The sequence below is a fragment of the Copidosoma floridanum genome, unplaced genomic scaffold (assembly GCF_036245765.1).
Source record: "Copidosoma floridanum isolate Cflo_tuat_1 unplaced genomic scaffold, Cflo_Japanese_pri ptg000022l, whole genome shotgun sequence".
NCBI classification, from domain to species: domain Eukaryota; kingdom Metazoa; phylum Arthropoda; class Insecta; order Hymenoptera; family Encyrtidae; genus Copidosoma; species Copidosoma floridanum.
The window spans coordinates 7518227-7545059 of record NW_028321899.1 but is presented as its reverse complement, the minus strand read 5'-3'; the positions used below and the strand labels follow the sequence as shown (position 1 = coordinate 7545059).

Here is a 26833-nt window from a genome sequence, read left to right as displayed (position 1 = left end):
GCCCACTTTACGCTATTTCATAATAACCCACGGAAAAGTAGTGCACAACCCAATGTACCGCTTTTTCTAAAACAGGTACTCAGCGAACTACTTCCACGACTTTACCAAAAAGCCCTAGTACCAATTGAAGGAGGGGAGTGATAGAGGAGGCCCAGCCCCATTTATACACAAAAATTAAGTTTTTTTACGATGACGTGTATAAGCGTTGCTAACCCTAATTATAGTATAGGTTCTAGTAAAAGTTTCCATTACTGTTTTTCCCTCACCACAGGGTCCCCCATTGTTTTGTCCGTACTTTAAGGCCACCCTGAGCAAATGTGGGACCAATCAATAAACATAGGTAAATGAGAAAATACTAACCACAGTACGTAAATAAAATTTATCATACTGTAAACTAGGTAAATAAGTTATTTACACTCAGCAAATTGTTCCCAGACCTTTTTTTTACAAAAGCCTTTTTACCAGTTTTAGGAGGGGAGTGTTATGTTAGTGAACTAAAATTACAAACAATTTTTTTTTTCTCTGCTCATTCCCTAGAAATGTTGTTTTGGAAGCTCTTTAGCAAAGACCAACGTGCATCTAAAAAGAGGTGAATCACCTGCAAGTTACTTATATCTGCAGTACAATGAGGATTCATGTACATGCACGCTGGCCAATGCTGACCGGAAATGAAAAACTAAATATTTTTGGACAACTGTAGATGCAAAAGTTTAACTGGCAACAGTTAAACTAAAAAATTTAAGACAAATATACTTTTGGACTAGGATCAAACAACGTAAAGTTAAATATTAGGATAGCTTAAAATTAATACATATGAATAAATGAAACTGTTAGAAAAAGCTATCACAAATAACTAGTACACACTACACCACTAGCAACAAACTACATTACATATTAACTATAACAAGCTGGTTCACCAACAACAATATTATTAACTTTCAAGGGATTACCCAATTATTACCATTCAATTTCACAAGCTCATGATTTACCGAGTAACCTTTTTTGCATCGCATTAATGATTACTTGAACTTACTGCAATAGTCTAATTTGTAATCTAGTTAATTGCTAACATTTTTTTCCAAATGTTAAGGAAAACGGGAAGTTAACCCTTCCCCTTTTTTTGACTCAGAGATGTCAAGAGAGAGAGGGAGAGTCTGTACGTCTGCCTCCGATAGGGGTAACGGAGTTTCTGATTCCCTAGGGTATGACCAAACAACTCCCTCTCCAACGACTAGCAGCATTGAAACATGTTAATTAAAATTCTACTCAAATTTTGCATAATTTGTGCAACATTATAAACATTTAAAACCACTGGTAAACCTCATTTTGTTAACTTGCGACAGGCAAAGCACTTTTATTCTTATTATTATTCTAACAACTGCTCTTTTCATTATTATTACTTTAAATATTATTATTATTATTATTATTTTTATTACTGTTATAATTATTATTTTTGTTAGTATTACTATTGTTATTGTTATAATTATTATTATTAGTATCACTATTATTATTATTGGTATAATTATTCTTATTACTGCTATTATTATCATAACTACCACCATTAATATTATAATTGTAAGTTATTACGGCTGTAGCCAACGTTTTGGCGTTTAAGAAGTAGCATTCATCAATAAATCGTAATACACCCATCACTGATTCACCTAAGTAATAATTTGATTGTTAAGCAATTTTCACCACTCTTTTTGCAAGTGTTTGTAATGATTTCAGTTGAGTTAACAACTGGTGTTAAGCACTAGGAAATATTAATAATATTCCGTCTTAATGTTAATGTTAAGTCATATTGAAATCCTGTCGAGTTTTTATGTAAAAGGCAAAGGAGGGGCATGAGTAAGTGAATATCTTCTCTTCTCTTATTGCAAAGAGAAGAGTGAGCCAGATGTGGGAAGTGCCAATTTCTAAGTGGCTCAACTAGAGTAGTTCTAGGCAATTAGATTTTCGGCTATTGCCATTTTTGCAAGATTCTCCCCCGGCAATCTCCCCTGCGTTATTATCAAACCAGCGTGTGACCAAGGTCCACTACTCCTCATAAAAAGGCCTGGAGGCCCCGGAAAAGACAGTAAATTTTGTTTTTTACCCTCGAACGGTTGACTAAATAGTTAGAGTCCACCTCTACTATCACTTAGTCTTCCACGAGTGCAAAACGTTTCAAGTACTTCAGTCGCCTCGGCTTGTACTGGTTCGCTGTGCACTTCTGTTTTATATTTAAATAAAAGTTAGTGTTAAAGTTTATATAACAAATTTTTCGTATTCTCTCTTTTGCCGTTTTTACTCTTTTTCAGCCGGGTCTATTACTAAGTTTGTTTTACGCGCACACCATTATCCACCACGGTATTGGTATCCATGGACCATCGGGAATTACTAAGTTTGTTTCACGTGCACACCATTATCCGCCACGTTAATAGTACCTGTGGATAATTGGGTATTACTAAGCTCATTTAACGTGCACAGTATTTCTCACCATGGTACTGGTACCCGTGGATCAGCGGAAATTGTTAAGTTTGTTTACGTGCACACCATTATCTGCCATGGTAGTGGTTACATCGAAGCAAAACTAGTTGGATGAATGCAAAAATCATTGACCCTCACATAACCTATAGAAACGATACTTCTTTTCATAACGGTGCCGGTATCATCTATACTGTGGACGGGATATCCTCCGGTACACCGGTTTAGGTAAAGTCAACCAAACACCTAAGACGAGCCACGAGCAAGTGCATCGGAATACTGCACAGCAGTCGGTTCTAGTGGGGTGAAACAGTCGTAGCCTCTTTTTAAGTGAAATGATGTGTGTACGGAAAAAACACAAAAAATATTGGTAAGGGGATAAGAGTGAAAAACAATTTGCTTACGACAGTCTCAAAAAAATTATAATGACTTGCTTTTATTATGTTAACAACATATCAAATTTTCAGAAACCATAGCGTTATAGTTTTTATGAAAAAAGTTAGCTAACTTAGGATCTCATACACTAGCTCTCATGAAAAGGTCATCGTCAAAACTCACTTTTTTACGAACAACTTGGAAAATCACTTAAAAAACTAGTATGTTATTGTCAAGGACAATTTAAATAATACATCTTAGTTTGAGAAAGCCTGCTGTCACAGTTCAAGAAATACTTTAATTAAAGGCCTTAACTGAATCTTCTACTGTATGATATGGAATAACTTGTACAATTCATCAAGAATAATATTAATGTTCACTAATTTCCAATCGAAACTAACTTTTGAGGCTGACTGTACCACTTTAACCCCCTTCACTAGTGGTTATAAGATCACCACTCAGATACAATATGCCTGTTAGGTGGAAGTGAGCTTAAACGTTATGGAATAACGTGAGTCCTGTTAGGACACTCATGCCTTCCCTGACGCTATAAAATTGATTTAAGAATTTTTTTTCATAAACAAGCATTGGAAGATAAAAAATTAAAGGTACAAAATATAATATACAAAATAGATAGAACACAAAACCGCAAACTAAAGAAAAAAATGTTTTCTTTTTATTTTAGTATGTAATGTTATTAAAGCTGTTATTATTATAAGTATAATAGCAATATTTATTAACATAAGCAAAAAGTTGTTCTAAGAAGACTCTGAAACGTAAGCTATAAGAAATTTATAAAACGCACCCTCAGTCCAGTGAACACAGAATCCTGAATAACTGTAAAAACAAGAACAAAAACATTACGAACGCACTGAACTTTACGTCAAAGTTAAGGAAAAATCAAAAATATCTGAATCATTTAAAACTTAACATCATAAAGATAAGCAGCTTAATACTACGCCATACACCTTATAAGTTAGAAATATACTTATAAATCAATAGTAATTTCATTATATTTTTTCTCCGGCTTCATGATGAACATCAACAATTAAATAACAATAACAAGAAAGTTCATCGTAGATTATTCTTAACATAAAGTTATTAAGCAATCAGAGAACAAAGAAAGCATCAAGAAAACTCCAAAATTTTAATAATTGTATACATTAAACTATAACCACCTTTATGCAAGCGACTCATACATTATAGAGTCTGATGAAACACAGTAGGGAGAAACCCAAGAAAAAGGAATACAGAACACTCTCAATTTTTAAGATAATATCCTCTATTCAGCAAGCAAAAAAGATTTCTTTATCAACATCACAAAAAATTAATAAAAATGACGTATGAAATATTGATAAAAAAAAAACTATGTGTCTTATACCATGGAATATAGAAGAAAAGAAAAAAGAAAGAGATTTCTTTAACTATTTCTCTGGATGTAGAACCCTAGAATATTTTTATAATGTTAGAGATCAACGAGGAAGATTATTCTAAGGGCATATCAAATATATGAATCCAGAAAATACTATTTAAGCATTGCAGAGCGGCGATGAACTTAAATATTGCACGATATACGCTAAACCATTAAAAGAAGCTCAAAATACAAAATGAGCTCGAAATTAACTAACTCCTTTGTTATCAACAGGTTGAGGTTATAACGTATCAAAGACATGTCTTTACATGTACAAGACAGTATTGTATACAAATCTCAAAAACAAGGCCAACATTCGACAAAATTACTGATTTACGAGAGACAATCAGCAGTAGATGAAAATGAGTCTAATAATAAAGCCCTAACCATTAAAAAGCTACATTTTTTTTCAAGAGAATGCATCACTTAATTATAAAATTTAATTTACAGCTTTATGAAGAAATATTGAATGAATTCATAGTAAGTGCAATTACCATCATCAAGAGCAAAAGAAAAAAAATGAGAAATTCTTCATGTAACAGATCCATGTTTATAGTTATTTAAAGAATTTGTTTTCTTGCAATTACTTTAATTATACAAACTCATGACAAGGGCTCAAGTTATATACGTAGTAGATTCAATTCAAAATTAAAATCAAAGGAATAAAAACCTATGTATTTCTATGCATAAACCTAAGCATGACTTCTGTTTAATGTTCAGCTAGTATAGAAAAAATTTTAACAGAATGATATTAGATATTGAGCAGATACATACACACTTATCACTCAAGCACATAAATTGGTCATTAATTACTCTTACAAAACCCGAAAATCGTCGAAGTAATGACTGACAGATACTGACTTAGCATATTCTTGCAGAAAAGTTACAGCCGACTATTCCTAAGGAAAATTTTTTAAAGCTTTGAAGTAGTCTAGCTCATAAAAAAGGAACTCAGTGGTATAGGTGACTTGTATCACGGGGCGATCTTCAGTTTACCACCAGAGACCGATAAAGTGGCAGAGCAACTGAGAATAGTGCCAACATTACAAGCGATAAATAATAAAAAAGTCTTGCAGTGTCAATTATATTTTTAAATTCTGATTACAAAAATTTTACTTAAAGAATATGTATTTTTAAACCTAATAATGAAAACTGAAACTTGTTATCAACGTTCATATAGCACATGAAAATGCTGATCTGATGGAAGATATACAACGCATGATAGTACATTGCATAACTTAGTAGCCAAAATATTTTAAGATAGAAAAATCAGAGAATCCGAATACTAACACAAATACGGAGAACGAAAAAAATATAAATGCAATTAATTCCAAAGTTTAATGTCCTTTTCCATGAATTAGTGACAAAACTGACGGTAATAATGACACCAAAACAATAGACAAGGCTTATGATGACGTTCAGCCTGTTGAACGACATCAGATACTATTTATAAGATAACAAACAGAATGACAAAAAGACTATGTACATAGTCTTCCCTACGTATTGTAATGACGAGCCTAATATACGAGCCCCTGACACTCAAAATTAACGGAGTTTAATATTCGAAAAATGACAGTCGTGGCAAATTGTAAATGATAATACGTCTTTTATGTGAAAATTTAGTATTAAAGGTAGATATTAAAGCGCATAGCCTTCTAGACAAAGCACAAAAAATATGCAAAAAACTTGCCCTACATGCAAAGATACTATCAACATGGAGAAATACGATTGGCACTACAGATCATGTCTTGAAACAAGTGTCTTAACAAATCTCAAAGTATTAAATGGATTACCCATAAGACAACAAAAAAATAAAGAACATCAGAAAACCTTAACAACCTGAGAACGTGAAAAGACAAAACATAGAATTAATCATAATTTACCCTATTATTTTTTTCTTTTGCACTATTCCAAGTAAATTTCATAATATCATAGATTAATTATACCTTAGTTTGTTACATAACATCATGATATTTTCTTTACTGTTATTCTTTAACGCTACAAAAAACTTATATAATTATTATAGTATGTTTTTTGCCATCATACTTATATGTGTATTTAGGATTATTTTCAATAAATGTTGACAAATAAGACTAGAATAGTTTTAAAAAAAAAAGATTGACAGTGGAACCTGTTTGAAAATTTTTGAAATATTTGATTTACTATGATACACTTCTCACCTTAACTCAGATTGCTTTAACGTAAATGTCCACCGAGTACGGCGACATTTTTGAAAAAGAGAAGCCGTAAAGTGAAGAATTACACGAAAAAAATCATTTTTTCTCTTTTTCAACATTTAAATTTTAAGACTCTTGAAAGAGTCATTCTTCACGAAAGTCATCCCCTAACAAAGCTGACTGTATACTTCATGGCTCTTGAAAGTGTTAAGTGACAAGCGAAGTGAGACACTAAGCCTAAACACATGAAACCAGCAGGTGCCGAGCCGACAGCATGTATGGCAAAGAAATTTTGCCTTAATCTTTGCACAATATGTAGTTGTTTGCACAGCATTTGAGTTAGTAGCCTACGGCCACTCATTGAGTGCAGTACTTAATTACTCAAGTAACTTTCTAAAGAGAGACTTACTGTTTTTTTCTTTTCTTTGTCTTTTTATACGAGTACTTCAAAATACATCAATGCAAAAATAAGGTAATGGAGGTAAAAACTATTTAAACTACTAACCCAACTTACCCAAAGCTGCTAGAAGAAAGAAAAGTATGTTAACCCACATAATTTATAAAACTTTCTTTTTTTCTTTTTTATTAACAAATAAATAGTTAGACTGTCTGTTGGTCTCACAGTCTATAAAGAAACGTGAGTTTGCTGTCCACAAACCTCAGTTCTAAATAGAAAGCAGGGTTTAACAATAGTCATAATTATTTAACAATCACTAAACTAGCAGGCTTGACAGAAGGAAACACTTTTAACAACTTTTGCAGAAATCGAGCATTCAGTTAATTCTTCACCATTGACTCACATTTTATTAGACCCACGTGACAACGAAGCACTGATACCAAATTATTTTTAATTAACTACCTTATTCGGAGAGGTTCGTTATAATTAGAATAACTCTTTAGTTTTCTGCATTCGTAAATAGTGGAAGATTAGTGAATACATCACTAATGTTTTTTGAAAGGGGTAGCTTCATGAGTACCTTTCCTTATTGTTACCAACGTCGAGGTGGCATGGCAAAAAAATACTCTTAAGCAGGTGTGTCTAGTATATCACCGATAAAGATACCAAGCAAAATCAATGAAGGAAGGGACTTATAATTCAGAGTTTCTCTAGTTTAGATGAACATGTTAGTGTAGCACAAGTTAGAACTGCGAATGGCATAATAAAGCGTCCAACAAGAAAACGAGTTAAATTTCTATAGGCTTAAAACTAGAGCTAGTTAAATTTCAAGAGGTTCAAAATTAAAATTTTGTAGAGAGGAAGAAAATGTTACAATCTACTTATTATTTTGTAATACGTTCACCTGCTTCAGATTACGCTTGGTTCTCTGATCTTACAGGCTACTATAGCACGACGCTGATAACCGTGCCACAGCCAGTCAAATAAGAGCTGGTCGGGGATATAAATTTTCCTTTTTCAAAAATTCCGATAGTTTGATAAAAGAAAGAAGCTACGGAGCAAGATAGTAAAGAAGCACACTGGCAGACGGTTGGTTAGGAGCTAGTTTTTTGAGATACAAACAACTTTTTTATATTAATGAGGAACATTGAATTTCCTATGATTATTGTTGTCATAATTATTCAATTATTTTTTGATTTTAAAAAGTTCAATGGGCAAACATATATGATCAAGCGCTTAAAAGTTTGTTGTCATAGATAGTTAAAACGTCTAATTAGTTGGGAAAACCACGTAACGTTATTTCAGCCTTTTAAACAAACCATAAACATCAGAAAGATGTAAACGCTAGTATGTTTAATCACTGCAGTATAACAAGTGTAAAACTATATTTAAATTTTCTCTGTTATCCTTATGGTAATCTAAATGCTGATACAACGTGTAACTATTTTTTTTCAAGTTAAGTTATTCCTCAATTGAGTCAAGTTATTGAACTATACTTCAGAGATGTGAGGCTAAAATTAAATTACCATACTAAGTTTTCTGTCAATATGTCAGCTGATTGAATAATTTTGCATGACCGTGTCGTTGAAGAAACTTGTGAAAAGATCTTTCAAGTTGATTTATTTCTCTGCTAGCATGAGTTCGTTTGTAACCAGGATAAATAAGGGCCAGGGTAACGGCTGGAGTAAAAAAGAAGTAAAGAATTAATGACGACAAAAAGACTGGGAAAAATGTATGAAAATAAACGAGAAAAAAGACATAAAGGTTAAACAAAAATCACAACCAAAGATAATGATCATAAAAACAAGAAATCTTGGCTAAAAAATCTCGTCGATAAGTATTCAACCAAGAAAGGCTTTAATCCTGTAAATTGACTATCATAACCACCCTTTACCTAACTATAAATATCACAAAAGTAAAAACATAAAAATTTAAACCTTAAACTTGGATGCCATGGATGAACCTGGAAGTCAGAAAAAATTAAGTATACGAAGATAGGAAATGTTTAATGAAATATCGTTAAAATGCTATGAAGATATACATTATTGGAGATTTGAAAAAAAGTGTCTTGAAAAATTTGGCTTTCAAGTCACTCATAAGATAGACTGTTTACTGTTTAAATTTCCTATATAAGTTACTACTTGTGCCTATCACAATGAAGCATACAAATCTATGAGTGCTAATCAGAATGTGAAGCTAATGACAAAGTTTTACTTTGATGTAAATGTTGATGATGGTAATGTTAATGATAATAATAATATAAAGCTGTAAGAATATATTGTATTATATTGTATTTGAGTAATTGGATGTTGAACAAAATCATTTAGTAAATCGTACGTGTTTTGTGCGTCTAGCTCTGTAAATGTACACTTTTAAATGTAATATAAACTAATTATATAAAAAAGAACAGAAAATATCTATCAATTATTTTCCTACCGCAATTAGTGGATTGCTTATGAGCAGCGAAAAGTTCCGCACCTTCACGAATTTTTTTCTAGATGTCCTACCAGAGTATAGGACTATTAAAGCTTCTTTACAAATAATTTCGTTACTTATCATAGGACGAACTATTGACTATATAGAACGACGTATAGCTGACGGTAATTTAGTAAATTTTTAAAAAAACAAGTTGTAACGGAAGTAAACATATAAAACTCTTACAGTAATGGCGATCATATTAAGTGGCATAATAATGAGCAGTGTAACATGTACTTTATTCCTCAGTCAACAATATGCATCTAAAACGTCGATACGTAAACGGAGGAAATAGTGAAAGAGTCAACACCTGACGTATCAAAGTATACAACCTCCAAAAAGTCTAAGATAAAAAACAAAAGCCCTTGCAAGAACAAAATTGCAAATTTTTGTTTTATTACATGAACCATGTAAGTTATTCTTAGTATCCAGTCCCTAGTCATCTTTGATGACTTCGTTGTGTGCTATAAGATTCAGGCTCATTAGTCGTGCACATCCGTAAAATGTGTACATCGATACAACATTTAAACCTATGCCTACTTCCATGTAACTGTGTTTTACAAATCTATGGAAGGCCAGTTAAAACAGATAGTAATACAACGGGAACAAGCAGTATATTTGTATAGGTCATTTGCCATCTATTTAAATAGGAAACTAGTGGATAGTAGGTTTTTGGGTACCTAAAAACGGAGTTATACTTCTATAAAATTAAAAGCGAGCAATATAATTTTAAGTATAAGAACACCTTCTATGAAACAATATTATGTACGAAGGTGATGCAACTATCATTGTTATAAGTATACCTACTTCAGTTTGGTGTGGTTTTAATTGATATTTTAATATTCTATAGCTGAATAATAATAAACAGTGTATTATGGCACAATACCATAAAAATAATATGTACCTGGCCAGTACAAGATAACAGCTTTCATGGAATTGTTTGAAGATTTTAAAACAACTTCCTACTGCCTACGCTGATTGCATCTATAATGTTATGCTCACATGTTTACATACTCTTACTTACTTATTCCAAGCCAGTAATTAATACCTGAAATATTAATGTATTTAAAAAATTAAGAAGAATCATCCTGCTGTACCACTTTCTTAAATAGAGTTGCATTACATTCCAGTGAATGTCCCTTCAAGACTTTCATCACACATAGTTTCTGTAGACAGGGATTATTTGAATCAAACACCTATTTAAAATAGTAAAAGAATTTTCCCAAAATAAATTGCAGATTTTTCAACTGTACCCTTTTTATATGTTTTATTTTTAAGAATTGCAATTAATTATGTAACCTTATGAAAAAATTACGTAAAATGACATTTACATAATCTGTAAAATTTTCCTAATTTTTTGGTATAAAAGATGACTTTTCCTACCTCAGGCGTCTTTGAGAGGCTGGTGAGCTCTTGATAGAAAAATTAGAATTTGTTACATAAGCGCTATTTCTCCATGGCAACATTTCGTTCCTCGGGCCTGCTTCGCAGGTCCGTCGGCAACCAAAATAGGCCCAGAAACGATGACAGTTACCCGACAAGAACTACCATTCGGATAAGCTTATCAAATTTCCAAATAGATCCACAAGTTCGTTGTTCAATAAATTTAGAAAGAGTGGATTAAGTACGCGTAAAAGGATACATGTTAGTACATCCACAAGAGAAAAACAATTGCCAGCTTTGCTGCACACATTCCTCTCACTTCTCGGAACTAATTCCCCGGTAACTATGTGAAGAATGTCATTATGTCAAAAATCCCTCCAATCATGAATGGAAAAATTGTGAAAAAATATAACACAATAAACATAAATTATTTTACTTGTAAGGTACAAGGAAAATTTTTATAATTTTTTAAAAATTTTGAAAAAAATATGAAAAAATTGTGTAAGAAGTTATTTTTTTATTGTAAAAGTAACAAAAAAATGATAAGTAGATGGATATTAATCAATACATAGCATAGCTGCTCTACTAAAATACGGTATTTTTATTAGTTTTTTGAAAAAACATTTGACTAAAAAAAAAATTAGTTATTAAATTAGTTGTTTATTAATGTAACTTATAATAAAACCTAATAAATAAGCTTCCATAAAAAAAAACGTACATTAAAAATGACTAGCAAATTACACGATAACGTTTGGATATCAAATTTCTTACGCTGCGCTAAGACTGCTCATAGCAGAGTGGGTAAGGGCCTCGACTACTGTAAAGAAAGTCAACGAAATGGCCACTGTAAGTATATACGTATAGCGTTAGTCGACAGATAACGTATTAGTCTCTTCCTGCTTCCCACACCCCGCGCTATTGCACCAATTTTACTAGCTGTAAAAGTGGCTGCTTAGTTTATTGTCTAAAAAAAAATGATTCAATCTCATGTTTTTCAGTAAAGAAAACATTGGTCATTTTCCTACAGGATTCCCCCAAAAACACATGAAAAATAGTTTTATCTAAATTAGGAGTTGACTTTTTTATTCATTAAAAAATTTACGATTCATTTCCAATTTTTTTATTTAGATTTTTACTTTTACCTCTGTTTCTATTGCTTAAAGAGTGATTTTACGACTGCCAATCTTTTGTAATTAAGTTTTCTGCTAAAAAGACATCTTTGTAAATTTATTATTATTCACTATAACATACGAATGGTCACAAAGGTTAAAAAAAAAATTTTTTAATCAAACCAAGGAACAGTGAATGCTTGGGTACCCAAGGATGTAATATTACTTCTATAGAATTATATAGCAAACAATATAATTTTGAGTATAAAAATACGTTGTATGAAACAATATTGTGTACGAAGGTAGTACAATTATCGTTAAAATGAGTATACCTACGTTGATTGGGTATAATTTCAATTAATATTTATTGAGTTGATGATTATAAAGAAATGTTACGACAAAATACAATAAAAATGATACATAGGCTGGCCAGTACAAGACTGCGCTTTCATCGAATCCACCAATGGTTTCAAAACAACTTCCTACCATCCATATGCTAATTACATCTGTAACATAACGCTCACACCTGTCCCATACGATTCTACACTTATTTCTAGTCCATATTTAATACCCAAAATACAATTGTACGTATAAAATTAAGAAGAACCATCTTGTAGTGTAGCTTTCTTCAATAGGGTAGTATTACATGCCAGTGAATGTCCTATCAGGACGTTCATCTCAAATAGGTTTTTTTGACAGATACTATTTAAACGTCAAACGCATATTGGAATAGTATAAAAAATATCAATTAGAATTACAGCTCATTTGACTATACCAGTATTTTATATATGTTACATTTCAAAAAATTAATATTTAACACGTAACCTCATGAATAAATCACGTTAAATGGCATTTATATAATTCGTAGGAATCTCCCAATTTTTTAGATACAAAAGATTACTTTTAGATAAACCTATCGAATTTTCAAATAGACCCACAAGTTTAATTTTAAATAAATTCAGAAAGAGGGAATGAGGTGTGCGTGGAAGCATGTATGTAAGTACATTCACATGAGAAAAACAATTGTTAGCTTTACGGCACACAGTAAAAAAATCACTTAAACCACAAATGAAAAAATTGTTAAAGAATCAAACACAAAAAAAATTAATTATTATATTTATAGAATAAAAACAAAATCTCTGTTAACTTTTGAAATTTTTGAAAAAATATGAAAAATTGCGTAAACGATTATTTCTTCACTGTAAAAGTAACAAATTAAGTATATAGGAGTAAATATTTATCAATACATTGAAAAGATAATTGGCAAGAATGTACTTATTTTGAAGTTTTCTGAAAAAACATTTAAAAAAAATTATTCTATTAAGTAAATTATTTATTTATTGAATCTATGATCAAACCATATGAATACGTTAAATAATAATTTACAAATAAATGAGTTATGAACTACACCATAAGATGCGGAAATCGAGTTCTATATTGGGACTGTTCGTAGCAGAGTAGATAAGGTCCTCAGTTGGCTTGTAGGTAATTAGGGGCTCAAATCTCTTTAGAAACTGTTTGTTTTTTCTTTTTTTTTTTAATGAATTGGGTTAAAATTCAAAATGTGTGGGGTGGTGATGTTATGTGGCGCCATGTGGTGTAGAGGAAACCAGAAGTACGTTATGGTGGACGAGCCGAAGGGACAGAATCAAGCAAAATCCACTTCCATCACACTTTTTGCAAGATCAAAATCTGAAATCGTTGATTTACCTTCGCGCAAAACGCGCCTATAAAAGTATAACTTCAAAAACTTTTGATCGGTGTAGAAAAACGTACTACCATGTCAATTTGAAAGTAACCGTGAGAAAAATTAGATATAACGTTGCAGCTATTTTTAAAGTTAAAGAATAATTATTTGTTTTTGTTAATTAATTTTTCAAAGTGATGCTTCAAAGTGTTATTACAAACTTAATTGTTAGTTTACAAGAATAACTGTGCTGTTGTGTTGACACAGTCAAAATTTATGTTTTTATTTAATTTTTATTTCGTAGGACATGTGCAAAAACCAAAAAAATTGATTATTAAATTCGAACCTAATATTTACTTAAACTACTAATTTACTTAGTTGATTTACTATTAATAATGTGTTATTTTCTTTTTTTTTAACGTTTCTGTCAGTTATTGTTATTCATTATATAAATGATGAATGTATTATATCATTAAGTTTTTATTTTATTACCTGGGCATTATATCCTACACATTATTAGTATATATAGCTAATGTTTACAAATAAGCGAATGGAACTTCGTTCCGACCAGGGGGTCTATAGACCCCTTATGCTTGGTTCTTTTTTTTTTCTTCTTAGACTTGGTTAAAAGAAAATTAAATGAAATTTTAAATGTACGTTGTGTGATGTAGTGGCGTAGTGTTTAGGGGACCAGAAGTATGGTAATTGATTTTTCTGAGTATGATTTGGAATTTTGCTGAAGACTACCACAAAATAGTTGTAAATGTAAGATGTAAGCTTTTAGTTATAAGATCTCAAACTGATATAAGTGCAGTCCACGAATATATTTTTGCTGTAGCCTTGCAAAAAATAATTAACGACTTTGAGTTTTTAAACTATGAATACGAGTACTCACTAATACTTACTGTAGTAAAAGCATATACGGACAGTCAAGACATCCAGTTAGTTAAAAAAGCTGTCCTATGTTATTTTAGTACTCTAGACAAATCTTAAAAAATTAGAAAGGTGTTCATGTTAGCCAGTTTGATCATTGCAACGAAAGACGTATAAAACTCTATTTAAATTTACTACCGTTATGGTAATCTTGATGTAAGAAAAAATTAATATGACTTGGAGTTTGAAATGTGGGCCAATTTTGTAAGTTCTTATTACGGTAAGGATCCTTTATTTTTATTTAGCCAATATCAATATTTATATCACGTGCCTTTAGTCGTCATTAATTGCTCTGAGCGTAATAAGTAGCAACTTAGCAGAAGTAATAAGTCAGGGAAAAGTTGGTCCAGTAGATAAAAGTTTAGAATTATCATTTCATGGAAACTCTTCTACCAACACAGTAGTTTCTTGCCTAATTTAATACGATCGCATTACTGAATATAGTCCAATAAGTGGATACGTCAGTTATCTTACATAAAGTGGTGATGGTGGGAGTTAAGCACTAAAGGCTAGTTTAAAGGTAAAATAGCATCATTTTTGCCTTGTCAAAACTTTTTCAGATCCTGATGCTCCTTGCATAAAAGTATAAGGAGCATTCTTCAGTACCATTTTCCTCTCACATTAACTGATATACTTGGTACAAAAAGTTATCCCTTCCTTGATGAACTTCCCATTGGGATTATCGATCAGCTTTTAAGGGGGCTCCTACGACTACTGCTGAGGTCAAAGACAAACAAAAAATAAAGTTTAGTTTTTCAATAAACAAATGTGTCTGAAAATCATTATGATATTTTTAATAACGTATGAAGTGGGAAAAATGATATTTATGTGTGCAGTTTAACTTTGTACGAAAAATTAATTATTGTTTTGACCAGTCTAGTGCATACGAGGGTACACCACCAGACGACCAGACCAGACCACCTGTGTTGGTGTAGTATAGCAATGTAATATATAGGTATATGGTATATATATGTCGTGAACAAGTACGTCTGCTACCCACGTGACCTCCTGACCTCCCGGACACTATTTATTTATTTCCATCACAAATATCTCGCTAAAATGGTCCTTTATCCACAATTTTTAATACAGCATATTACAGAGGAAGACTTTATCTACAAAACGTATATATTCAGTCTGCTGGGACTTTTAATTTAGGTTTATTATAAACGAAAACAAATTGTTTTTCACGCTGCCCCATAGGAACACGTGCTAATAGTTACAACTTTGAGCTCGGATTTCTCAAAATTTTGACCCATTCGAAATATAATTTAGACCACTATTAAATTCAGTAGACTTTTATTTACAAGAAATAATATATCTCTGTTTGGGGACTTTCGCGAAGGAGCCCCCTTAAATTAACATAGTACTCTGGGCTTTGTATACACATTTTTAATTTTTTAACCTATAAAAAAAGAAAACCATATTTATTTTACCATATTTTACTTGAAATATAAGCACTTACAAAACTTTCTTATAAACGTTTATACATCTAGCAGCACCATCAATACTAATAAAATTAATTGACTAATTCTGTAAGTAGACTCATGACAATTAGTCTCTTTAATTGGGCAATGCTTCCATGGTTACTATTATTATAAAAGTGTTGTCTAAATTCATGTGTGTATTAATACCAAGTCAAACAAACTAAATAAAAATTTTTATTTAAGTTTTCCCATACTTTATAACTAATACTACCCAAAAAAGTTTAGCGTACTAGAAACTTTAAACTTACGTATGAATTAAAAAAAAGTTAATGTACATTTGTTTATAATCTAACTTTTAGTTACATAAAAGAATTATTAATTAGTTATTTGTAAGTATAATGTCTATTTACGTCTAAGGTGGTATGAAAAGATACATGAAAATGTGTATTTAAAAGTAAATATTTAGATATGTTTCGGGTCAGTTGAGGGTGATGGGGTTTTTTGATAAAAAGAATATAAGTCAGAATAACGGGAGTGACGTTTGCGTACATTTACTACTTTAAAAAATATATATGTTACCAGTAAATAATGTCCACTAACATGTAGAGATGTCTGCATTTGATAATTTTTTAGGCTTGTGTGTCCTTGTAATTTGCTAATAAAATAAATTTAAAAAGAAAATAATGTGTATACATTAGGGTGGTCGTTGAAAATTAGAATTTTTCAGGGACCCAAAAAAACTTTCCTTTTAACGAAAAATTACGGGGAAAATTTTCAAAAAAATAACACGTGCCATCGGCCAATTAAAGCTTATTTTTCGATAAAATTGCAGTTGTTTTCAATCCATTCTGAAGATTCGAATTTTAATCAAAAATGATGAAAACGTGCTTGTAGGATATTCAATTCTTTACATAATAGTGTCTTTTGATTTTTGATAAAGTTAATATTGATTCAAGTTATCTCATAAATAAATTTATAACCACTTTTCAATCATCATGTTAAAGACTAAAAAATTTATTTTTTCTAAATTATGAAAAATAAAATATATAATATTAACTTCATTAAAAATTGAAAGATACTATTATGTAGAGAACTTAATATCCCACAAGCACATTTTTATCATTTTTGATTATAATTTGAATCGTCAGAATATATTGTAAAAAACTGCAATTTTATCAAAAAATAAACTTTAATTGGCTGGCGGCACGCGTTATTTTTTATTTTTTTTTTTTAAAAGAAAACTTTCCCCGTAGTTTTTCGTCAAAAGAAAAATTTTTTTTGAGCACCTGAAAAAATTTAATTTTCATCAACCACCCTAGTATACATGTATGTGTGTGCATATGTGTTAGAATTTATGGAGGAAAGTAAAGTATCAATAAAATTACAAAAAATAGAGTGAGGGCTGTGGTGGGACAAAAAAATTCTGCGTGGTATGTAAGAGAGCTATGGGAGGTGTCTGTAAGGGGTTGTAGGGAATTTGTGTGGATACCTCACACAAAAAACTTTATAGTATAGGCAGATATATAAAATGCCCACTAAGTTAGAATATCCTTCGTTTTTTATTCCCGATATTCGAATGTCGTAATGTTTAACAACATCAAAGAAAAATGATGGTTGTTAACTGTCAGTCTCTGACATGTAAAATGATTTGTTGGAAAGTAGATTGGATACACATTTTGTTTTAGTACTCTCACCCTTAAGGGTGACATTAAAAAGAAAAAAATTCCTACTGGATGAAACTATGTACATTTAGTCCAATCATAAGTTGTCCCATGTAATAATAACATTTTTCGTTGATACGTACATATGATAATGGTCATTGGTTGCAAGGGCATAGAGCCTGTCAAAGTCCTATAGCTTGGCCTTGATATCCGTAGCTAGCCTAGTAATTACATCGCTTTTAACGATGCTTTTCGAAACAATTTTTCACGTCATAAGAGCTACAGCAAGCGCTTCGTACAACGTCACCTGTACAACAGATTTAGAGAAGAACCAGTGGCACCCCACAAGTTCTTAGGTGATGTCTAAATTTTTTCGTTGAAATTTTTTATTTATTTGGTTTTCTCACAACATTCTTCTAATTAACATACTAACGGCTGTTGTAAAGTACTACTTAAAATATATAGTAAGAGTTAAGATGCACTTTTATCGTGCAATAGAGTAGTATGATCTCGGAAATACTTGTGAGATCACTTGTCAAAAATGGACATCAACACGATCTTATAAAAAACTTTACATATATTACTTGTAGAATATAGTTTTATTTTTAATTGTATATTATAAAATTTTTCTTTTCTGAAAGCTTATAACTAAGACAATACAATTTAATCTACAGAGACATCAGTTTAGAGTGAGCAAGGAGTATTGCTTCTTATAAGTGGAAGCGATAGAAGCAAGGACAGAGGTGAATGTCTATTATTTCTCTACAATTTTTTTTAGCTTTGTTGTAATTAATTATAATAGGATAAGTGTGTCTTTGATTCAATATTGTAGTATTTAAAAGAAAAGCGGAAACTATCAGGCATCTATCTGTTTCTTTGCATCCATTGCAGAATTCAGACTCATGATTACTTGAAGCCTATATCTCTATCATCTTATGAAGGTGGGTAATTCTTACTAAGTTTAGTTTAATAAATGGCAAACAAGTAAGCTACATATCACCTCATCTGGTAAAGCGATTAGCTTGTGATCCACTGTGTACATCAAGAGTTTACAGTAGTAGTATAAGAAATAGTAGTAACAGTTAATTTAAATATGCTTAATTAATTGTTAAAACTGCTAAGAAACATAACTTCACTCTATTATTTAATTTAACAATAACAATGTAAATGTATCTAAGAATATGTAACAATATGTTGTCATAGATCTTGATACTTTTTTACAAGAAAATAGCGAAAAATGATCGCTAAAGTTTGCTACTTACTGTAAGCTTTTTAACACTTATATTTATGGAGATAATTGCAACTTGGATTTTGCCATTTTTTTAAATAATGCTAAGGATGAGGCACTGTTCATAGTGAGAGATCAACTTCGTACAGCAACACACAAATATACTGTTGGCATATCATTAGTTGACATTTAAGAGAAAATAAGTAACATTACATATAATATCCATGATCAAGATACTTAAAAACAATTGATGCTTATCATTAGAAGTTGCATACTGTCAAACTCTTAAGGGATCATTAAATCTAAATCTGACTGCACCAGTGTTTTTACTTAAACACTAACATAATTTAGTTTGTTCTAGAAAAACTGAATAATAAATTATTTACCATCTGCTGAATGTGATAAGTTTGCTGCTGTAAATAAAACTAGCTGGGTTGGCTTTTCATCAGATGTAGGAGATCCTGCACGACTTGATCCTATAAAAAAAAATGGCACAGTCATAATACATTTCTATTCATTAGATTCTCGTATCAGTAAAAAATACAGATTTTTTTTCTCTCTATATTATAGTACTTTACGTTCAGCTCCTATAAAGAGCACTACTCTGGGCACTGAGCACTTGAGAGAAGGAAGGAAAATGGTTGGGAAGCTACCCATTACTGGCAGGGATAGACGGACGGAGGGGGAAAAAAAAGTTTTGCTGTGTAAAGGTCACCCATCCCCTTCACAAAGAGTGTTACGTAGTGAAAAAGCACATGTGAAAATTTACTGAGGTAATTGCTTGAAAAAGATGCACTATCCGGGAATCAAACCACAGTTTCCCACGTATCAACCCACAACCTAGGCAATTGAGCTAACGTGTGCTCCAAAAATAATGCAGATAAGAAGAAATTTTAGTAAAAATAATTAATAGTACACAAGTAAAAGATCAGGGTTGAACGTAGTTACATATAAGGAAAAAATTTGTGTACTGAATTAGGCAGTCACTTATTGCTTACTTTCTGAACTTTATCAAAACGTGAAATTGCAAAAAAAAAATACCACTTATAAATTACTTAGCTGTCTGTAAAGTCAACGACCAACTGAATTATCATTAGTCTCAGTTGTGATACCTAGTAGGCGATGCAGATATCCTTAATCAATACCATAGTAAAAGTATATAGATATAAATGCATGTTATTAAGTTTATTAAGTAACCCATATAAGTTGTATTTTTTCATAGAAGATCCAAGGGTTTTGAACAAATGCAGCCATCATTCGATATACAAATAAATAGGAACATAGACTACATTTTCATTTATTTTTTACAGTTATACTAAACTTTATTTATTAAGACTTATGCCTTTCATAATGTTTTTGGCTCTTGAGATTCATAGGCGTAAACTTTAAAACCACGACACTGGAGATATTTCTCTTATATTGCACAATTGTAATAGAAAAGACAAAATAAGAAATATGTGGTGAAACATAAACTCAGAAAAACTTTATAACCTATGAATAATTCTATAAATTTTTAAAATAAGAAAGACCTTAGTCATACCCCGTCAAAAAGCCCATAAAGATTCAGGTATTCAATTGTAAAATGTTAAATCACGCGGTATGAAGCAGTTACAAATTTAAAAAATGTTTTAACTTTCACTTTAAAGAATGTATTTGAATAATAAGAGAAAAAGCTATAGCGTGCATCTCAGGACTTCTGGCAAAAGTGAGACTTAAAAGTTGTCTGTTACTGAGCTCAATGTTATGAAAAATAAACTAATCCTTAAGATGTTTGACCATGATACAATAAACACAAGTTATAAGATCAAAAGTTATACAAGCAGAAAAGTATCACAGGAATTTTTACCGTAAAAGCAACGGTAATCCTGTGATAATTTATTATTACGTAAATTTTTACCATAGATGTTTATAAATGTTTACCGTAGTTTATAGTAATTTTTATGGTAACTGTTTAATTTATTTGAAATTCACTATAATTCTTACAGTACGGCACAGTAAAATTTCCCCTGAAAAAGCATATATAGCTATAGGCTGCAGGGTCACGTTAGCTGGAGGGGAAGGCCGAGCACCTGATCAGTTGTCTGCTAAGGCGCGGACGAACTTACAAATTGTAGACCTGTGTGGATATTTGCATTAATAGAATTGGTACTTAACGAACTGTTGGACACATGATGCAGTACTCCTTCGCTTATAGCCATTCATAAAAGATACCCGTACTTTCATCTATGCGTTGATTTCGGTAGTACAGATGTTACTCCTATCTCATTCTCTCATACAGGTTATATAGCCCACTAGTCAGCTGACATCTAGTCAGCCCTTCCCTCCAGCCCACGTGACCCTGCAGCCTATAGCTATACGCACTTTCAGGGGAAATTTTACCGTTGCCGTGCAATAAAAATTATAAAGAGTTTTGGATAAATTTCACAGTTACCATATAAATGACTGTAAACTACGGTAAACATTCATAAACATCTATGGTCAAAATTTACGTAATGACAAATTATCACAGAATTACTGTTGCTTTTACGGTAAAAATTCCTGTAACTGTTTTCTGCGTGAAGCAATGTTCTAATATGAACTAGTTTCTACGTATTTGTAAGTTACTTTGTTTCTATTTATTTTCAGAAAATCTAGTATAGTCACGTACTACTATTTTTTTGTAAATTTTACGTGAATTTTATGAAGTTAGGAAGCAAATAGGTAAAATTTGAGATTTGTAATTTTATATTTGTAACCTTAAAGTTCAGTTTTCATTTTTGACTTTTTACTTAAATTTTAATACAATTTAAGAACAAACATTGGATTAACTTGTTTTCCTCTTCAGTTCAGCCTAGTTTTATGTACATTTTTTTTTATGTGATATTCGGCAAAGTATCAACGATATTTCTTATAAAAAATTGAAAGACATCTACGAAATTGAAGTAACTCTCTCTTTCCATGTTCATCATCCATTACTTTTTAGTTTAAGAATCATAGAAAAATAAAGAGTGAAATATTTTTTTTTGTATAGTTAAACATTTTAATCAGAACATAATATTCTTAGCTCATAGAGAAGTGTAAGTTTGATTAAGACTTATAAAAGTATTGCATGCTTAAGCAGAATAAAACGTTCTTTATTGAATTGGGTTAATAAAGTGAAAACAGATGCAAAGGAAAAGATTAATAATGACAAAGTCGGAATAATCATGAGATTCTCAATACACCAAGAAATGAAGTATGCTGACTCTTGGAACTTGGCGTAAATAAATAGCTTTCAAATAAAAAAAAATCAAGTAATGTACACAAGACAGAACTAATAAATTTTTATGTTTATTGAAATAGATTGTTGTACAAAATTTATTTAATTCTATAAAATGAAGAAAAACTTCCATGTGAAGCTTCTATCCGACAAAGTGATGGCAAGTATAAAGTTAAGTGGACCGAGAGGTCCATGTCTAAGTATCTGTTTGGCGGACCAGCTCCAATACTGCTACGAGTCCAACATCCTCAGGAGAAGTATGAAAAGAATTACCAGAAATAACTGGTTACACTTCGTGTAACAAAGTAATGTTACATTTATTCAAGGCTGGTATTTAGTGTGGTACTTTGGTCGAGGTGTCTCACAGAATAGGAGTAGGCTAACTGACTATCAGTGTGGCAGCAAGCGAACGCTCTTACGCAGAAGAGGAGCGGTTTCCCCTACTCTATAATCTGCTAGGACGAGGTCCCAATACAAGCATTTGTCGTACTTTAATTACAAAATGTACGAAGCACCCCTTATCATAAAAAAAATAACAGTTGTAAGTTTTGAACGTTCAACAAGTAATTTGACTAAGCTATGTAACAATGCAAAAATGGTCTCTACACATAGAGCATAACTTATGTATTTCTTTGAATTAGTTTGTTTTTCGGGAGCTACTATACACGCTAATAGAAGGAGAAGACGACGCTTATGCACAGCCAATAGGCAGCATAGATACAGTAGCTGAAACAAAAAAGGACCACAAAATAAGTACGAGATCACTTTGATAGCAGAAGCTGCATCAGGAGTGACCGTGAGAGGAGATACACGGCAGAAGCAGCAGTGGCAGCCATCGATAAAGTGAGAATTTGCTTCTGAAGTTAGTCTCAAGCTAGATGCCTAAGTACGAATGACAAGAATTTTGGATTATTCCTATTGTTTTATGAGTGTCAGGTAATAAAAAAAAATTGCAGTTTTTAGATGGTGCGTATAATGCTGAAGAAGAGAGAGAGAAAGCGAGAAAGACATAATTGAGCTTACTGAAACCTACAATATACTTAAGGTTCTACATCGATGAGATATATCACAGGTGATAGACCAGCAGCTCATGACAGACTTTATTGAGCAATCAAATCACGTATGCCATTAAAAATGAAGATTAATTAATGAGTTTTGAAAAAATTGTTACAAGCAAAATCATGATAGCTTGACGAGCGTGTGTAGTTTAATTTTAAAGTTGCAGAAAAATAAAATAAAATAACAATACACAAACCATTAAATGACATACGCCATTTAGTCTGGATGAAGTTTGCAAGAAATAAATATAATAGACAAGCATTGGCATATGTGTAGGGTGGGTCCTCGAGTCTGAAACCAGTCCTTATATTTTTAAAATGCAAAAGATGTTATTTACCATTTTAATGTATGCCATGCACACTTAAATATTCTTATTTGTAGCGAGCACACGTAAAAGTCAGTTAGCATACGTGTATCAAGCCCATGAAATTTTTTTTAAACTTTTGTAATGATAAAATTAAATTTGTTTTTAAATCAATCCAATTATGCATACCTTTGTACGATTTAGTTATTTTTGACACTGTATATTATAACCATTAAAGAACTAACTTAAACCTAAATTAAAATTATGGTGGCGAATCATCTGCACATTGCCTAATAAATGACAACGAGCAAGAAAAATTATTCTTCTCCAACGAGCCTAACACGCAAAAATCCGCTGCCTACCTAAGCCTTGACTCTCTCGTGTACACGGGTAAAACCGTTACTCTTATATGCTAAGAGGACAATACATAGGGCATAAAAACAATGAAAGTAAAAGTAAAGTAAGCATAAGTGTAAGTATCTACTTGGAACTCCAGAGCTTGACTGCTTTCAGCTTGGTGAAAAAGTACCTCCAAGTATTTTAGGAATTAGGGATAGTAACAATGTTCTATGTACGAAACTCTTGTATTAATCACTTAAATAGTGCTCGAGACATACAAAAAGCCTTAAAAACGATTAAACCCTACGTGACCTCCTTGTCAGACGTACAGAGCCTATTACCACGACTCTGTGGCTAAGCTTATGTATCGCTCTTGTCTAACTAGGTATCAATAGGAACGAGTTTGAGTGTGAGAAATTTGAAAATCATCTCATCCTCCTCATTAAATTATTCATAGCTTGTATGGAAAATTCAAAGTTTGAATCAAAGATTTATTTTAGTGTTCATGCCTTAACTTCAAACTGTATTCAGTTACTTAAGTTTTTTAATGGTACTAAATAGCTTCGACACAATTCGATGCACACTGACCTCCTGAAGCTTACTGATGATATATGTTTTAACATCGACGAGAGGCAAGTGACATTACTACTATTATTTGACTTTAGTAGGGCATTCGAGACTGTCTCACCCTCTCGACGTATAGAGAGGCTGTGACGGCAGGCATTTTTTATAAGCGTACTCTTGTGGACCGGCTCATATTTAACTGACAGTGCATTAAGACTCATGTCAACAGTGACTCTCCCTGATTTGGCACAAACGGTGTTGTATTGCCTTTAAACTAATGACTAACGCGATGCTTCCTTTTCACTGGGGGTTAAGCACATTTTGTATGCGGACAACCTCTGAATTTATTACGATATGCCCAAAGATGCACTGGGGTATGGAGTGGCAGTGATGAAGTGGGCCACGAGAGTGGCCGCCTAGTGGGTGGAGGGTGCTTTTCTCCAGCTCAACGCCAGGAAAACATAGGCCATTTTGTTTGGCTCGAATAGAATCATCAAAAAGCTGTGTGCTAGGGGTTTTCCCCGCGTTGATCTGGAGGGGGAGGTGTCTTCGTCCCGACTTCAATACCGTAACGAGTCTTAGGGTCGTTCGTAACTCCAAGATGACGTGGCGACCCCAGGTTACCACCATGACCAGAAAGCTAAATCTAGTTCTCTACAATTTATGCTTCTTCCAGTGGTACGTGATGAAGGTTCGATGCAAGTGGCTTGCTTTAGGGCTGCTTTAACCGTCTTTAGGTTATTGCTCGGTTGTATGCTTCAACGCCTCACAGAAGCAGAGGAGACGATTACAAACGCTACAGAACGCCTGTGTCAGATACGTCGTAGGTGCCCTACACGTGGACCGCGAGTAGACGGAGATCATTTCATATGCAGGGTGCCCATTTTTAAAACTCTCTTGCCTTCGGAATCTACGAACTCCCCAGCCTTGCAGGGCTCCAGCGGCCGGTGTAAATGCACTTGGCTTGCCTGAACTGATCATGCAATCGATCTGTTTTTTTGGATAAGAGGAAAATTCAGATATGTATAGATATACATATACATTCACACAGGTTAAAAACGCAGAGGTGGTGTATACGAAACATTGCAAATGTATTAAAATGTATTAACATATATTTGTATCGTTCTGTTTACACCACCTCTGCGTTTTTAACCTGTGTAAATGTATTTACAGAATGTACAAGTAAATGGGTGACCTGTAATTGTCCTGTAACTGTTCTGCAATTTTTATGCAGTTTTTATGCAATTTTTATTAATTCTTATAAAGTTCGTTAACTGCATTATTTTTTTTATCATCAATGTTTTTAGCTAAACGACCGCGAAATCTACAATGTACGTTGCCTTTAACATACTTCATTTTCAGTTATAATTACATTTTATAAACATTTACTGAAAGAGAAATAGTAAATAAGAAAAAAGGTACGTGTGGTCGTTCCTTGTAATGTGGGCTATTACCTACACTGCGTGACAATAGAAAAGCTAATAAATTATCTAGGGTTTACAAGATGTTGATTTGTGCAAAGTTATTTGTAATATCACTGTTAATTATAAATTTGTATGATTTATATTTTCTTTTACCATTGACTTGTTTCAGCGTTGTAAACTTATGAATTCGGCCTACTTGTATATATATAACTATAATATTTAATTCTAACATAAGGTACAAGATAGACTATGTATTAAAATTTTTGTTTTTCTCTAGACAAATAAATAAATTTTCAATCTAATCTCAAAAATGAGAAAGTAGCTATTTAATAAGTAAAAGAATAATCCTAATAAATATAAGTTACTAATATAGTGATCCAATATAAAGTTTTCTTACTGTGAGAACGAGGATAAATTGAATAAACCTGACAGAAAAAAATCACTATAACTTTGAGGCTTGCTCATGTATTTGAAACTACTATTTCACAGGAAATTGCAAGTCCTAATTTTACTTTAAGTTTAAGAATTAGTGTACTTTAAGTTTAGACTTTAAGTGTTACGTGGAATTCCGAAGACTTGGGGTGCTTAATAACAAAATGGCAGTGAAAATTAGTTAATCACTTTATTACTATTCCTCGAGAGAAGGCCCTTGGTGGTCCTGAGTATCTTATCGTGACTACCGCCTTCTAGTCCCTGGGTTCTAGATCCCTGCGGCCACTGTTGTGGGCTTTTTGTGCTCTTTTCCTCCCTACTCGTCCTCCTTCCTTTTCCTAATAGTCAAGGCCCATCCCACGCAGTATGTTTTATACTGTACGTTAAACGTCCGACGCCACTACGTCGTCGTCCTTGACGGCGTTCTTTTCTTTTCCAGTTCGAGTATTAGTGTTTAATTAGTTTCTGTATCATGTAATGTGTGTTGTAATGTATACTAATTACAAAAAAAATTAAAGAGGTGTCGTTATGTACATCTCTGTTTATTTCTTTTTTACAGGTTCTGATTAGTTTCTCGTAAGTTTGTAGTATGTTATTACATACATTGTTCGTATTTGCGCTCTTCCCTCTTACGTAAAGACTTTATAAATATCCTCTTGTGGGTCTTAACTTTTATTGGTAGTTATTCGATTATCACTTTTATTTTTATTCTAGCTAAATATTCACTTATATGTTGTTTTTTCTTTT

The 26833-nt window shown here is 32.1% G+C and overlaps 1 protein-coding gene across 1 annotated transcript in view; it reads right to left on the bottom strand.

The window, feature by feature from the left end:
• Positions 1–26833, bottom strand: part of EndoA (SH3 domain containing GRB2 like, endophilin-A) — a 730848-nt gene that overhangs the window by 105077 nt on the left and 598938 nt on the right. The window contains exon 10 of the mRNA XM_089594978.1: positions 19113–19202. Within this exon, the coding sequence (XP_089451104.1) occupies positions 19113–19202 (90 nt within the window). The remainder of the gene's footprint in view (positions 1–19112; positions 19203–26833) is intronic.